At 32.8% G+C, this 16,373-nt stretch overlaps 2 protein-coding genes across 2 annotated transcripts in view; both read right to left on the bottom strand.

Moving 5' to 3' along the window:
- Positions 1 to 4,625: 4,625 nt before the first annotated feature.
- Positions 4,626 to 16,373, bottom strand: part of LOC126779003 (mucin-5AC) — a 63,062-nt gene continuing 51,314 nt past the window's right edge. The window contains exons 3-10 of the mRNA XM_050502757.1: positions 8,963 to 11,891; positions 8,488 to 8,726; positions 8,317 to 8,393; positions 7,865 to 8,228; positions 7,656 to 7,786; positions 7,368 to 7,517; positions 6,822 to 6,973; positions 4,626 to 6,627 (exon numbers count right to left, since the gene is read on the bottom strand). Of these exons, the coding sequence (XP_050358714.1) occupies positions 6,507 to 6,627; positions 6,822 to 6,973; positions 7,368 to 7,517; positions 7,656 to 7,786; positions 7,865 to 8,228; positions 8,317 to 8,393; positions 8,488 to 8,726; positions 8,963 to 11,891 (4,163 nt within the window). The 3' untranslated portion in view covers positions 4,626 to 6,506. The remainder of the gene's footprint in view (positions 6,628 to 6,821; positions 6,974 to 7,367; positions 7,518 to 7,655; positions 7,787 to 7,864; positions 8,229 to 8,316; positions 8,394 to 8,487; positions 8,727 to 8,962; positions 11,892 to 16,373) is intronic.
- LOC126779102 (E3 ubiquitin-protein ligase LRSAM1-like) overlaps positions 14,933 to 16,373 on the bottom strand; it is a 152,032-nt gene continuing 150,591 nt past the window's right edge. Inside the window, exon 2 of the mRNA XM_050502944.1 lies at positions 14,933 to 14,945. The gene's annotated coding sequence lies outside the window, so the exon portion shown is untranslated. The remainder of the gene's footprint in view (positions 14,946 to 16,373) is intronic.

Genomic DNA, 16,373 nt, shown 5'->3' with positions numbered 1-16,373 from the left:
GAGAACCGTTTGTGTAGACACAAGGAGGTACTCACTGAAATTTAAAAAAAGGACGAGCAGAGGATTTTAAGTTACACCGTACACACGCACTTTAGTTACTTGCGCAACAGTTTATTGTAAAGCAAATATCTGCGGACAATAGCACTAGTAGCATCGTAACTGTCACGGGCTTCTTTTGTTTTTAATTACTCTTTTTGGCGGGTAATTGTTATCCGTCAGTGTAAGATATCGATATATGATTTTATCGCACATTTATTTATTGTATCGCCCAGACACAGCTTATGATCACTATTGTAACGATATTAAACTAGTTGTTTTAATTGTGATTAGCATATGAGTATAAATAATAATGTCTAAATTATAATTCGTATTCTAATCTCATATTCATCATTCTCATAGCATCTAATATTATGTATTACAATATGATAGATTTACATTATTAATTTTTATTATTTTAGTCAAATTTAAAATACCTCCCGATTCCCACCCGATGCAAAGCTGCCCATAATGCAGGCCGCATTTCCGCGCTGTATGGCAATGGACAACCTTTGTGCCAAGTGTGACCCGGAGCGACCTTATTAAAGTAAGGATTTTATTAAAGAAGTAAAGAAGTATCTCTAAATTGATTTTAATATTTTTATATTCATGTTAGTACACAATCACTCTAATTTTGTCGTCAGTCCCAAATTAATTGGTTTTATTGAAATTATCAAGCGTATTAAGGCACAACCATATAATAGAAAATTAAATGTAATATATTTATATAGGTAGGTAGGTAGGCACTAGTAACTAGACTCAGTAGTGTAACGGTATATATGTATATAGTTCCTAATATGTTGTCGTACTCGTAGAGACCTACTATTATGATATTAACATATACTGGTTATACTTAAACCGTAAAGCATTAGAGAATTGGGAGGAAAGGTGTCTCGTTGAAAAGCGTACTTGGGCTTTGTGCAATCAAGGAAAAAACTGCAACATTTGGTATCGTAGTGTTCTGAATTGAATGGTGAGTGAGTCAGTGTAACTTCAGGTACAAAGGATATAATATCTTAATTCCCATGGCCCATTTGCGAGTCCACCTTCCTGTCTTATAAAAAAACATTACCCGATGATCAGACCAGTTGTCAAAAAAAGCCGAGACGGCCCAGTGGTAAGAACGCGTGAATTTTAACCGATGATCGTGGATTCAAAAACGGCAGGCCCGACCACTGAATTTTCATGTGCTTAATTTGTGATTATAATTCATCTTGTGCTTTATGGTGAAGGAAAACATCGTGAGGAAACCTGTGTGTCGTAGGCATGTGTCTAATTTCACTGAAATTCTGCCACATGTGTATTCCACCAACTCGCACTGGAGCAGCGTGGTGGAATAAGCTCCAAACCTTCTTCTCAAAAAGATAGAGGAGGCCTTCAGCCCAGCATTGGGACATTCACAGGCTGTTATGGAGACCAGTTGGAATCTGGTGATGAATGATGAATGAAATGAATGGTGAATTCAACATCAAGTGTAAAAATCTTTTATAACTATCGAGTTATCTACCGATAGAAACCGATGACACTGATCCATCTGAGACTACACAACTACCTACAAGTGGGACAGTTCCACCATGGAAAGAGGTGAACTAGTGCTTGTTAGCGAATATCCATCCGAAGGCCCGTCCGCGGATATTTTCGGCCACATCAAAGTCAATCGTGCAGGTAAGCTCTTCTAAAAAAATCGCAGGGAACGGATAGAGCGGACCATTCAAAAAAGATGGATGAGTGACAAGTGGTAAAATTTGAAAATATATTCAAGGATATAAACAGAGACGTATTTAGTAGTGAAGATAAAAAAATCCATATGTATACACAAAGAATGTGCGTTTGACAGACCGGCATGATCATGGAAGGCTTTCTGCATTGCCATTAAACGCTAAAATATTAAAATAAGTGAGCTCCATATAGTGTGTTATTGGTAATGATGTCAAATTTAACCGCTAAGCTTTTACTGAAAACCATTGTTTTATAATTAATATTACATTAATTAAGCACATCAATTTGTGGTAATTTATCGTTATTATAAACGTGGTATGACTGCCTCTAGTGGCTTGATATAGACCCGGACCCGGAGGTCGTGTCAGATTGTCGTCCCATCAGATTATGAGAGTTCGGGAATAGAGAGTGCACCTGTGTTTGCGCACACACTCGTGCACTATAATATTTCCTGCGCAGTTGGCTAATCACTCTTGAGATTGGCCGCCGTGGCCGAAATCGGTCTGGAGGACATTATTATTATAAACGTGGTATATTCAAGCTGCAACATTCAGATCAAATATTTTTTAACATCATATATAAAATGTAGTCTACATTACATAACTCATACTACATTGCTTATTTCTAATAATCAAAATTCGTTGCAGAAATATTGAGTAATCAACAATCACTAATTATAACAACCAGTAATTATAATATCAAAGGGACTCATAAAATTATTTGTTTTTTTTTTTTAACACAAATAATAATAACTTGGTGGCATGATTATCCAAATGTATTTTTACATTCAAGTTCTATAAAGACCTCCATAATTATAAAAAACCTCGATTTAAAAAATTCAGGAATTATTGAAGAATTTTTTGGATTATTTTATTAATAGACTTTTGCATCTAGATAACTTTTAAGCGTAGTTTGATGCTAAGCGAAACATTCTGTGAAATATCTATAGCCTATTCCAACCACGAGCGGAGTTAAGACAAATAAACGTCTTTGACATTGAATTAACGCGATATCATTGGTCGAGAACTATGAAATTCATCATGAAAATAGCATTTTGAATGACAGCGAAGTGGTGAACGGAACTTTGATATTAAAATTACAGTGGATATAAGTAGTTATGTGGAGTAGTTTTGTATTATAAATGAAGCTATATTAATCAAGAATTGTTTGTAGTGCATAATATAGCAGAGCTATTAGCAAATAGTATGCATGTAAGTCTAAGGTTTGTTTATCTTTACTCCTTCTTCGATTGGAATAGGCTATACATATTTATGTTTATGCTTACAATTTCTTACATCGTTCGGATTTATTTTATTTTAGTATATCTCCAATTCGATTGAGATTGAAGGGATAAATATAAATCGCGGGCTAATGTAATTGAGTTCGAATTCCTGAGAGACATATAAAAATGGAGAAATTGTTAAGCGGAATAATAAATTTACAAGTATTAAAAATTATATCTTAAAAGTTTTATACCAGGGTTATTCAATTATTTTTAATTGGGAGTGCAATCAGCTTTTAGAAAATCGTTTTCAAATAATATTTCTGATTTGATAACTTTCATATTTAGGTTAATAAATGTTTTAACTACGTTTTTACGTAACTTTTTTTGATAAAGTCTATTCAAACTTTAAATGAGTATTATGATAAACCTTTATAATATATTTTATTATAGTTGCTAAAATTAAAACGTTGCAATTTTTATATATGAGAATTTAACATTTGAATTTAAACGTGCAACCTGCGTCGTCAGTAATAATAATCTTATATTTTATTATTTGATTTTCATTGAGACGTTTATTGCATTATTGCCGCGTTTTGAGTAAAAAAAAAAATTACCAAATAATAACTCAGACTAATTTGCCTCCAGGCAAATTTCTGAAAATGGTTCAAATAAAAACTAAAGAATGTCTCATGCAATACAATTGAAAATAATATAAAACAGCCTTCAAACTTTACTGAACCCATTGCAAAATATTCATCAATATCCGAACCCGAATTTGACATCCATTATGTATTTTTAAAAAAGCCGAGATGGCCCTGTGGTAAGAACGCGTGAATCTTAACCGATGATTGTGGGTTCAAACCCGGGCAAGCACCACTGAATTTTCATGTGCTTAATTTGTGATTATAATTCATCTAGTGCTTTACGGTGAAGGAAAACATCGTGAGGAAACCTGCATGTGTCTAATTTCACTGAAATTCTGCCACATGTGAATTCTACCAACCCGCATTGGAGCAGCGTGGTGGAATAAGCTCCAAACCTTCTCCTCAAAAAAGAGGAGAGGAGGCCTTTAGCCCAGCAGTGGGACATTCACAGGCTGTTACGGTGTTACGGTTACGGATGTATTTTTACAATACAATAAAACAGCCATAAGAGTATGGCTGTTTTCTTTATATCGATATTGATGTACAATCGAATTTGGTTAAAAACTGGCAAAATTATATTTTATAGATAATAATATAATAGTACGAAATATCAAGATTGATGTGTACTTGCTTATTATTATAAGTCACAAAAAATAAGCTCACAAACTCATGTTTCAAGATTTAGTTGCTTAAAGAATTCGCGCTTTACATCCACGGTGTTTACCACCGCAAATACTTGCTGAACTATGTTAACATTGTGGCAACTCGGTGCGCTTAGAGCAGAGATAAAAAAAAGATTTTGCTAAGGATTCGTAACATGATTATTTTAAACTTATGAAAATATGATATGACCAGATTTATGAAAATCATATTAATTTTATAAGATACATATTTTTAAATACCCTTATTACCTATTTTTATATCCTATAGTAGTGTATAAACATTTAAATGAATAAAATTTTGTGCATATAAGTATTGGGTTAAAAATTAAAACACATTAATATTATTATATACTATATTCAGGATCTTACAGGTTTAATTTGTAACTAACTATTATTATAATAATTAAATTAAAGATCTAAATGTACAAAAATGTTTATATACAAAAACTTTCATGCATATACGTTAATAATTCTAATTATCTAGTTGGTAAATGTTTGACACGCAAGGAATTTACAATTAACATCAAGGTCCATGAAAAACATTAAAATACAAACATGAAAATGCTCAACACGCACAAATATTAAAAACAATACGAGATTTATTATATTTTTTTTACCATATTTACAATAAATTGACAATTATTAATATAATTAAGAGACAAAAATTCGTTTTCTATCGGAGTATTAAATTCATTTTAAATAGAATTGTAATTCATGCATTAAAACTTTTTTCGTCGACTGCGTCAAATATTTTAGTATTAATGACATATAAACTGTCATATATTAGAATCATTAATATTACTAAGAAGGAATATACATGGTAAAATAAAAAAAAAATTAAATCGTCTTACATTTTTCTTAATTTTAATTAACGGTGTCAGTTCTATGCATGCAGTCGAGATTTTTTCATTACTAAATTAAAGCTTGTAATATAAATAAAAATTACGTTTAAGGTGGCACAATAATGGCAGTAAGCCACCTTTTAACAACGTAATCTTGAACAGATTCGAACAAAATCAACAAATTATAATTGAATTATACCTCGACCTTATCGACTTCCTTTGGCTAATACTCAAAAAGAGCCCATCTCAAGCGTAGCATGCGAAATATAATCTCTAATAACAACAACATACATTGTTTGACATTTCAATTCGATCGTCTATATATAACTAAAGGCCCTGATCGATGAGCGCTTGCGACTAATTAAGGCGGTTTCACTCGCGGCTCATCGGTCCTGATAAACGGCCGAGTTCAACCGTTGTCCTATAGAGTTTGTTCATGATAAATATTATAGGGTAGTTTTATTTCAACGAGTCGCAAGCTCGGCTCATCATCACGATAAACGTTTTACCATGATCCACTAGCGAGCTTTACCAGCGAGATATTAAAACCGCGGTAAAGCTCGCATGTCGATCAGGGCCTTAATCACTTCACTCTAAATATAGTTAGGTTACTAGTCATCTGGTCTGTCGCCTACATTACACACATAATCGAACTCACGTCACATAATATCAAAGAATAACGCATTTTTTTCACAATATTTACATACCAATTTTTTGTTAGCACACTATTACACGTTGTCACATTGCCAATGAAACTACGGATTCTGAGCAAATATAGGTATGCAAAGATATCTACAGGGTTCTGTATAGACTCACCTTATTCCGACTTACAATATTGGTGAGACCTTATTCTATCTATTTACATCTCACGATCAGTCAAGTTACTATTTTGGCAGATTCTCTTAAATTTTACGGATCAACTTTTAAATCTTCTGTTTTATATAATTTCAAATAATTAATAATTATCAAATAGCCATTACAATTTTAGGCCATTCAGATTAATTTGTTAGTTCTATTACTATTACGTTAGCTATAATATTGAAAGTTAATTCCCGTTTGGCACAAAATGTAGTTTATGATATAGGCCGGACTATAAGCGGCTAAAAATAGATCTAGAAAAATGTTGGGCAACTGTTATGAAATTGAATTTCATGATTTATATATAAATAATGAGAGCATACCTATTTCACAACCTGTTAATGATTTAAGCTGGGCTTATATTTGTAGGAAATTGGTAAAGTCGATTTTCGTACCCAACTCTAGAAGATGTTTATGAACATCTAAATAATAATTCTGAAACTATTTTCTATTTCTAAACACGAAGTTTAAAGATGATATTGTCAAGGGGTTAAGTTTAATTTGTAATGTTAGGGAAGTTCTAGAAGTTGCTATCGTAGTCGGAGCGGCGTCGTGAGTAGTGTGAACGAGGGAACTCCCCTGTGTAACCGTATACTTGTGATCCTGCGCCCGCCTGCCCGTAAAGCTGCGATCCTCCATATCTAATTGTAATAAAATACAATAGCGTAATTAATTATGAAATTAAATTTTTAATAATTTCAATTTTAATAGCAAACATAGTGTTTAAATTTGGACACACTTGTTTCTCAAACAAAGCTTTTTGCTGATCGTTATATTTATCCTGTTACCCGCTGTAATAAATAAAGAAATATTTTAAAAATTCTCTAAGACCTACCCATTGCCTGTGGTGCCATATATTTGCGATCCCCGCCCAGAATCAGGTGTATAATGTTGCATATGCTTTTGTAACTGTGGAGTCCATTCTGATCGCCACGAATCTCCAGGATTTGTATATGCCAGTTGCTCAATGAAGGCGGTTGACATACGCTAGATTGGAACAAAGTTATTTTAATTAAAAAGTACATAAAAGAAATTAAATGTCTTAGTGCTTTGTAAAGGTAGGTCCCCTTATTAAGGAGAAAGTTTAAATTTCAGTCAGCATATGATATCAGAAAAGACAATTGACACAACACAATTAGTACAGTACAGTAATTCTCAAAGAAATCTATATCATAAACAATAATATTTATTTATTTCACAAATAATATCCGTGTCCAATAACATAATCATTAAATGAAATTAAGATCAAGTATATCTGAATTGATAATAAGCCTGGCTATCCTAGCTAGACTTATTAAATACAGCATGAAGAAGACACTTGAAATATCACGTAGGTAAATTACAAATATTGTAAATAGCATTTACATAAAGTATACAGTACCTTTCCGGACGGTATGTATGGTAAATCTCGTTCTTTCAACTGATGCATGTCATCAAATCCACCCATGTGACTTTTGTCGAGTTCTCGTAACATGTCTTCACTAAGTGGAATAGGCTGTTTTGTTTTAGTACTTTTTTGGCGATTAACAAGCTGAAAATGACATATCAGTAGTAGTAATCATAAGGTAAAAAGTATTAAATAAGTAAAAGGAATCCGTATGTAAGTTTATGGTGCTAGATATATATAGATAATATATATAGATAAAAATAATAAATAATGAGTGCATACCACAGTAACACCAAATATAACGACGAAAAGAAGCGATGCTAGAGCTATAACAATTACAGCAATGCCCCACTGTGGAAGAAGAGATTCTTCGTCAGGAACAGCAACAGTAGGTTCTTCGCGTTTTGGCAAAACTGCAATGTATATTTTTTTAATTAAGTGATCTATAATAATAATAATATAATAGTTTAATAGAAAATAGTAGTTTATACCAATAAATTCAGTGTATGCTGGATCCATAACAAATTTTCCCATTTCCAATTTCCCTGCAGATTTGTCAATAGTTTTGGTCATCTGTTCGTTACTTTTTCTCATTCTCTCCTCATCTGGTTGGTCTCCTAACATTGCGTCAGGGTCGAAGGTATCGATGAGTTCTTCTTCCATCACCGAACCAGATTTTGCTTCGTGAAGGGATTTATGGAAGAATTTCTTCAGTTGTGTTGTATCGACTCTTTGTTCCACATTATTAAGTTCAATAAAATAATCGACGAGAACGGAGCCTTGACTGAATCCATCTATGCGAATGCCTTTGTACCATTTGCTTAGCAGATCCGATTTTGAATAGACGGAATTAAGCTGTATAAAAATAAGCAATTTTTATATTTTATCAAATAAATTATATTTTTTAAGTGCTTATCTTTTAACATGACAATGTAGTTCTTACCTCCTCTTTCACCTCCTTAGCTAGTTTTTGCCATTCTTTTGTATGTTGATCCAAAAATTCTGGGACCCATTTGACTCCTGGAAACAAATAAAAATATAAAATACATAATCCTTCTTGTGATAAAAGGCTTAAGGTTAGGCTTGTGAATTTATTTTAAATAAAAAATGTTACCTGAAACTATTTTTATCGTAGCTGCTATATCGCATTCATGGCGACAGATTCCAGGAGTAGTTGGTTGAGGAGGTGCTGTTGTCGTTGTAGTCGAGGTTATTAGTCGCCGTGTCGTTGATTCGGTCCTTATTTCAATTTCTGGGGTCGTAGAAGTCGCGTTGCGTTGCATTTCAAGCAGTCGTTCAATAGAGAAAGGAGTTGTTGAAGGTGATGGCCAACCAGTAAATTCAGTTGAAGCTCTGCAAGACATAAATAATTTTGGAATGTATCAGCTTCTTTTATATACAAGCAGATTTTCAGTTTTTTCCGATTAATTATAATACATAATTTTTGCAATTTATTTAAGTTGAGTAACGTTTTATTTTTACAAAATTTGGCCTGTGGTTTATTCTTTTTTTCAGTGTCAATGAGCCGAGTTGATAACTAAATATTTTATTGCTTAATATAAAAAAAGAAAATAATTTAATTTACTCACCGCGTTGGCCAACCCTTTTGAATCTTTGGAGTTACTTGTGCTGGACCTGAGCTTGATTTTTGAGTTGTAGTTTTTCTGCTAGCTTTTCCGTTAGGCCTCGAAGGAAATACTAATTTAAAACCACCTGAAGATGCCGTTGTTGTACTCGATGTAGTATCTTCTGAAGTATTCAAATTAAATCCAGGAGGCAGTAAATTTGTAACGTCAGCTAATTTCAATTTAACAATTGGAGCTTCATCAGTTTTACTATTATTGAGATTGTATCCTGGTGGTAATAAGGCAGAAATGTCAACTGGTACTGCTTTTATTGGGATCTTCGGTATAATTTTAGATTTTTCAGTTGTTGTTGTAGTTGAAGTATTAAGTTTAAAACTTTTTTGTAAGATTGCTGATATATCTAATTTTTCAACATTTTTCAAAATATCTTGTTTGTCTTTGTTTTCATTATTATTAGTTTCGATAACTTCTGGTTTAAATCCTGGTGGTAAAAGTTTACTAAGATCATCTTTTTGGAACTTTTTGAATAAATCATCTGGAGTTCTTTCTTTAGGCTTATATTCTTTCGGAAGTAGAGATTTATCATCTAATATGATAACTTTGTTTTTAGAACTTATACCAGAGGAACGACCTTGAGTTCCATTTATAATTTTCGCATCATTAGTTATTGTAGGAAACGAAGTGCTTGTGCTAGTTGTAGGCTTCATTGTTGTAGTAATTGATGTTGTTGTTGTCGTAGTACTAGTACGCTTATCTTTAAAAGATTGTCTTGGTTTGTATCCTGGAGGTAGTAAGCCCGAGAGATCGTCCATAACTGTTACTAATTTCTTTTTCGGTTTTGGTGTAGTTGAAGTGGTCAATCTATGAGCAAATTTCTTTATTTGTACCGGTAATGGGTCTGGAGAAGATCTTTCTGTGGCAACAGAGAATTGTGTACTTTTCAAAGTAAATACATTTACTGTCGCAGGGGTAGTGGTCGTTGTAGTAGTCGTAGTAGTAGTAGTGGTGCTGCTTGGCTTAGTAGTTTGTTCTGTTGTCGTTTCTGTTATTAACTCTATATTTTTATTTTCTTTATTAAGGCTTCCAGATAAAACTGCGCTAGACAATTCTGATTGTATGCTATCCAATTTATCGTTTATATTTTCAGTAGATGATGAACTGTTAATAAGACTACTAGAATCGTGCTTTGGATTTTGAGTTATAGATTCATCTTCTTCGTCTTCTGTTAATACTTGTTTCTTTTCTTCTTGTTCAACTGTTGGAAAAGGAAGGAAGCGAGCGCCAGAAACACTTCGACTTGTTTGGACAGAGGCAACCACGATCCAATTTTCTGTTGTGATTGGGAAAGAATCATTATTTTCATTATTCATTGCAAAAGTAACAGCTGATTTCGGTGTAGGTGGGTATGTAACGTCCGGTATTGAAATAGTGCCATTTACAACACTTTTAGTGGTAACAACTGAGACAACTTCTTGACCTAAAATGGATGGTGTTTCAATAGATGAAACATCTTCTTTTGAAAATGTAAATTTCAAACTCGGTGCTGTAGTATCACTATCGTTTCCTTGTTCTGGACGATCAATAACCGTCGTATCAATAAAATGTTTGAAATTATCATCTTTTACCATTGTATTATTCGGTTTCATTACTAATACATCAAAAGACTTAGTAGTATTTATTTTAATTTCTTCAGACACTTTCTCTGGTTCTTCAGTGGCATCGTATTCATCATAGATATCTGTAACCGGTTCAACAGATGTCTTAATAGTTTTTGAGGTTGTTGTATGTTTTACCTCAGTATCATCTTCATCATCATAGTATTCAACATACTCCCCTTCTTCATCAACATCTTCATTGAGATCTTCATGAGTGTTATCAGAATCATTGGTTTTAAATGTTGTAGTAGTTGGGGTAGTAATAGTTGTAGATGTTTTTGTCGAAGATTCGAGAGACATCAACATTGGGGCAGAATCATTTGGTATATTATCTTGGTTCATTGAACTTGCATCCGGCTTGCTGTCATCTGTTTCAACAGTGTTGTTCGATTTTATAACTTGCACATCGTAAGATGCTTGATTGTTTTTCATCAATTCTCTAAATGAACTCATATCACTAATATCATCTTCAAGAAGAGGTTCCAAATCTAAAAGTGTTTTGTATTCTGTAGAAGAACTATGGTAAGTAATAGGAGTATTTTTTATAGTCTTAAAATTACTATTTATATTGTATTTATTTCCCGGTACAATCGGAGAAACCTTTTTTAGGTCTAAAGAAGGAGAATCAAAGTGAGAAAATCTGGAATTGTTTGGCTTGATATTGATTTTTTGTCTACCTGCAAGTTTAGTTGGATTGTATGTTGTAACTTTGTGACGATCAAATATGTCTTGATCATCGTTATCGATTTCGTCGTCGTGTACAATATGACCGCTTTGCCCATTGCTTTTAAGACTGTTTCCATCAAAAGGTAAATTTTTATATCTGTTATTTTGAAGATAATCTATGTCAGGATTATTTAATGTAATTTGTCCTAAAAATGTTTCAGGTTTTGATGGGTCATTTTGGTAAGCGACGGAATGTATTTGTGACACATCTGGTCTCTTTGTAGAAGCAGGATGCACAAGTTGAAAATTATAAGGTAGGGAGGGCCTAAACCTTTGCCGTTGCGATGTCGTAAATTCAGGTTGGTTGATGTAATACTGTGTACCAGACTGACTTCTGCCTGTCGGTAATTGAAAAGGCGAAGGATTCTGATCATAGTTTGGGACCGGAAATCTTACACGCCCTTCATTATATAGGGGCTGTTGTGGTGCGGACGCTACTCTATAATTATCACCATGCTCAAAGAACGATGTTGCCGGTCGACTGTTTGGAAATATAGACGGTTGTACTTGAGCAAAACTTCTTTCCGGTGTGTAATAAAAGTCGTTTTCATCTGAAACAATAAAAAAAGTAAAATATAATTTATTTGAAAACATTTAAGTTCAAGTTTTACAAGCTAATAGTAACATTTTAAATTACAAATAAATATAGTTACAAAGTGTTGCAACTATTGATGAGTAAGCAATAAAGTATAGTTGGTATGCTGGTTTTCGAACCGGTTCTCGGTTCAATATTTTATCGTTATGTCAACTTATTGAACGACAGTAAAATACTATACGAATAATTCTCGTGACTAGTCTAATGAAATAATGTTATTATACATATTGTGTATATTCATTTGAATGTGAGGAAAATTGCGTTGTTGTTTTTGCCATAAATTGTGTTAACTAAAAATAATAATTGTTCAATTTACATTAAATTATATCCAATAGTAAAGGAATATAATCTATGCTAGAAAATGGAAAAATTATTAAATAAAGGAAATAGTCATTGAATCTTAAACATACGATAATAGTAAGTAATATGTAATTATATAAATTGATAATGACTTGTTAGACAATACGACGTTAACGGTATTTTTCGTTTGAAAAAATGTTCATAGCAATTAATATGATCGTTTAGGTTTGCGCAACATCAGACAAACCAGTAGTCATTTGAAAAGCTATGTAAATTAGTATTTGGGCTATAAACTCACTTACCACTACAAAGCTACGCCAAATTACGGAGCAAACAGAACAATAACATAATGGATTTCACGAACTTGCTTCGTACGAATCTTCCTTTGTTAACAATCTTAATCCAATTTTATCCTTAGCAAAGTTTGTCTTTAATGTGAGAAAAAATAAACATACTTTTATTTTAATGTTTTAGGTCGTATAAATGTGAAAGAAATGTTAACAAGAAAAGAATATTTTATTTCGTTTTTCCTTCCTTTAGAATTAGTAATAAGATTAGTTACATGAACAGAATATTCGCACGAAATGTGTTATAGCTTAATTGCCGGAACACATGTGGTTGATGTATGTAACTTTGGCCCGCAAACTTCAAGAACTCAGGTGTTGTTATAACAATTAATCGACTGAAAATGGTATACTAATAAATTTATGGGGCCATATTATTATATAAGATACTAATTAATCGTCCCGGCAGATAGATAAGAATAAAAATGTATTTCAGAAAGGATTTGCGTAAACTCCGTTCTTAGTGAGCGTTTACTTCGGGAAAGAAGTAACTGTGACAAATTTCAAGTCAATCGGGCGGCCTAGTGGTAAGAACGCGTGAATCTTAACCGATGATCGTGGGTTTAAACCCGAGAAAGGACTACTGAATTTTCATGTGCTTAATTTCTGATTATAATTCATCTTGTGTTTGACGGTGAAGGAATACATCGTGAGGAAACCTGCATGTGTCTAATTTCACTGAAATTCTGGCACATGTGCATTCCACCAACTCGTATTGGAGCAGCGTGGTGGAATAAGCTCCAAACCTTCTCCTCAAAAAGGGAGAGGAGGCCTTAGCCCAGCAGTGGGACATTCACAGGCTGTTGCTGTACTGTATATATATATAATACAAAGTAAACTACATATACAGTTTAGTTTGAATTTCTCCTTTCTTATTTAAATTTCGGAGAAAAGGTGGTTTTGATAAATATTGTGCTGACGTTGCTGTCGGTACAAATTCATGATATTAAAAGTTTCTTAACAACTTGCCTTAAAGTTTTAGACTGTCAAGAAGTTTGTTTTATGCATATTATAGTTTTATTCGCCGTGTTTTGAGCCCGTTTGTTTTGCTTTATGTTATTGTTTCACATTGGCTGAAACTTAGTTTTAGAATAATTTTATTTGTTGTTAGTGTTTCGTACACGCCCGTCTGGCCGTGTGGTCAGATACTGGTGGTAGGGCTTTGTGCAAGCTCGTCTGGGTAGGTACCACCCACTCATCAGATATTCTACCGCAAAACAGCAATACTTGATATTGTTGTGTTCCGGTTTGAAGGGTGAGTGAGCCAGTGTAATTACAGGCACAAGGGACATAAAATCTTAGTTCCCAAGGTTGGTGGCGCATTGGATATGTAAGCGATGGTTGACATTTCTTACAATGCCAATGTCTAAGAGCGTTGGTGACCACTTACCATCAGGTGGCCCATATGCTCGTCCGCCTTCCTATTCTATAAAAAAAAAAAAACCACCTACACATTACATATTCGACCGTCAAACAGCAATACTTAGTACTGTTCTGTTCTGGCTTAAAGGGTGAGTCAGGCAATGTAATTACTGAAACAACGGTCTTAACATCTAAGTTTTCAAGGATGGTGGCACATTGGTTGGCAATGGTAATTATTTCTAACAGCAGCAGCTATGAGCGGTGGTGACCAGTAACATTCATGAGGCCTTATTTTAAATTAAAAAAAAAAATTGAAAAACTATCAATAAATTCATTCTATTTGACTAGATCATTTCAAAGAATGATTGTATATACCTTTGTATTTTAAGTAAACTTAATTATATAAGCACTTCTAGTATGAAAGTGATTTTCGTTTCTGGTTTATATCTATTGGGTAATCTCAAGGAAATTACTTTCTGCGTATCATATCCCTAATTAAGAAAGACAGTTAAGGCTCGGTGGAAGTGTCACTAAGCGTAATAGGAAATCGAAAATCGTTCCGAATAAACGCAGTTCATTATACATATTAGTCATAAAATAGATATATTTTCAAAATAACAAATTAAAAGATATATTATGACAGAGATTTCAACTATAAATATTTCTCGACGTTGCTACTACTTACCTTTTTAAAATTTACTGTTGTATATTATTTAAATATGGTTACAACTTGACATCGTTAAGTATCAACTTTAAAAGACTTACTCAGAGGAAAAGCTACGTTAACAAACGTACAAGTTATAATATTTTATAACTTAGAATTTGTTAAGAATATTTTTCTTATAAAATAGTTAGGCGGGCGGGCAAATGGACCACCTATTGGTAATTGGTCATCATCGCCCATAAACATTGGCGCTGTAAGAAATAGTAACCGTTCTTTAAATAGCCAATGCAACAACAACCTTCGGAACTAAAATGTTATATCCCTTGTTCCTGTAGTTACACTGGCTCACTCACTATTCGAACCGAACACACAATAATACTAAATATTGCTATTTAGCAATAGAATATCTAATGTGCGGGTGGTATTTACCCAGACAGTCTTACACAAAGCCCTACTACCAAGTATATAACTAACCTAACATTTTAGACCGTGTCGATGCTTAACATCAGGCAAGTCAACGGTCAAACGCTAGCCTATTAATAGTAAAAAAAAAAATATTATTAATTCTATGATGACTATAATTTGAAGAAAATAATGTATGTATATAGGCAATGTGTATCGGTGTGAGGTCAACGATGTGATATCCACCTTTTAAGTTTGCATCCGCAATTTTCGGACGTTTCACACGTTCTAACCACTGAGCCGCTATGTACAATAACCTTATCAATTAATCTATCAACATATAATAATTATACTTATTACTAGTAAACCGGCTTAAACGGTATGTCGGTACAACCTATTTTTATGAAAGATAGTATGCGCGTATTTTAATCTGTAAATTATAAAAGAGAGAGAGAAATAGTTTCTTGCCTGTTCTTCGTCACATCACGTTAAACATTAAAATGACAATTCAAAAATTTTATAAAAGCCAATCCGGATAATTTTAACTGTTTAATTACAATATATTACTATTATAAGTAGTATATAAAAAAATTATTGACCATGTGTTAAAAAAATCTATAACCTACATTTATATATTATATATAATTTTAAATAAAATCTTCTTTGTAAAATTCAACATACCTTATCTTGAATAGATACGGAAATAATGTAATACGTGTTGGCGTTATTTCCTGAGGGTGATACACAAACAGACGTGATAAAATTGCGACCAAGCTTACACTAGCTTGTGTTCCTTTAATTTTTTTCGTTGGATTTTAGATCTTATTTATCATGAAATAAAAGTCAAAGGTAGTGCTGTATCCGTATAAAACAATGGTGCCCTTCAGCCTATTGTGTGAGTGTCGTAATAATAAAACAATTTATATGTATGAATATGCATATAGCTATCTCATAAACATATTTTAATTACATTGTTTCAGGATGTTGGGTAATTAAAAGGTAAATCTAAATGAATAAGTGACTTAATTACTTTGAAAATTCTTGAAGGAGTAAACGAGCTTGTAGACGATCGTGTTTTCTAAAGAGCTTAACACTTCAAGCAGATGAACGAGTGATCAAAGATTAAATTAAATTATTTTTTTAAATAATGTTTTTTTTTTATACTACGGCTATAATCTATTTACATAGTCGACATATATGTGTTATAATCTGCTTTTATCTTATAATCTGACTGTATAAATTATATAATATTTCCAAACTTTATCGTACAATGTGCTTTAATTAAAAAACAAAACCCCTGATGTTCGTTAGTTTGCTACAGATTCAGATATTAATTTAAGTACAAAATGCTGTGGAAGCAATACCT

The sequence above is a fragment of the Nymphalis io genome, chromosome 2 (genome assembly GCF_905147045.1).
Source record: "Nymphalis io chromosome 2, ilAglIoxx1.1, whole genome shotgun sequence".
In the NCBI taxonomy this organism is placed as follows: domain Eukaryota; kingdom Metazoa; phylum Arthropoda; class Insecta; order Lepidoptera; family Nymphalidae; genus Nymphalis; species Nymphalis io.
Note: the sequence above shows the minus strand (reverse complement) of the source record. Positions and strands in the feature narration are given on the sequence as shown.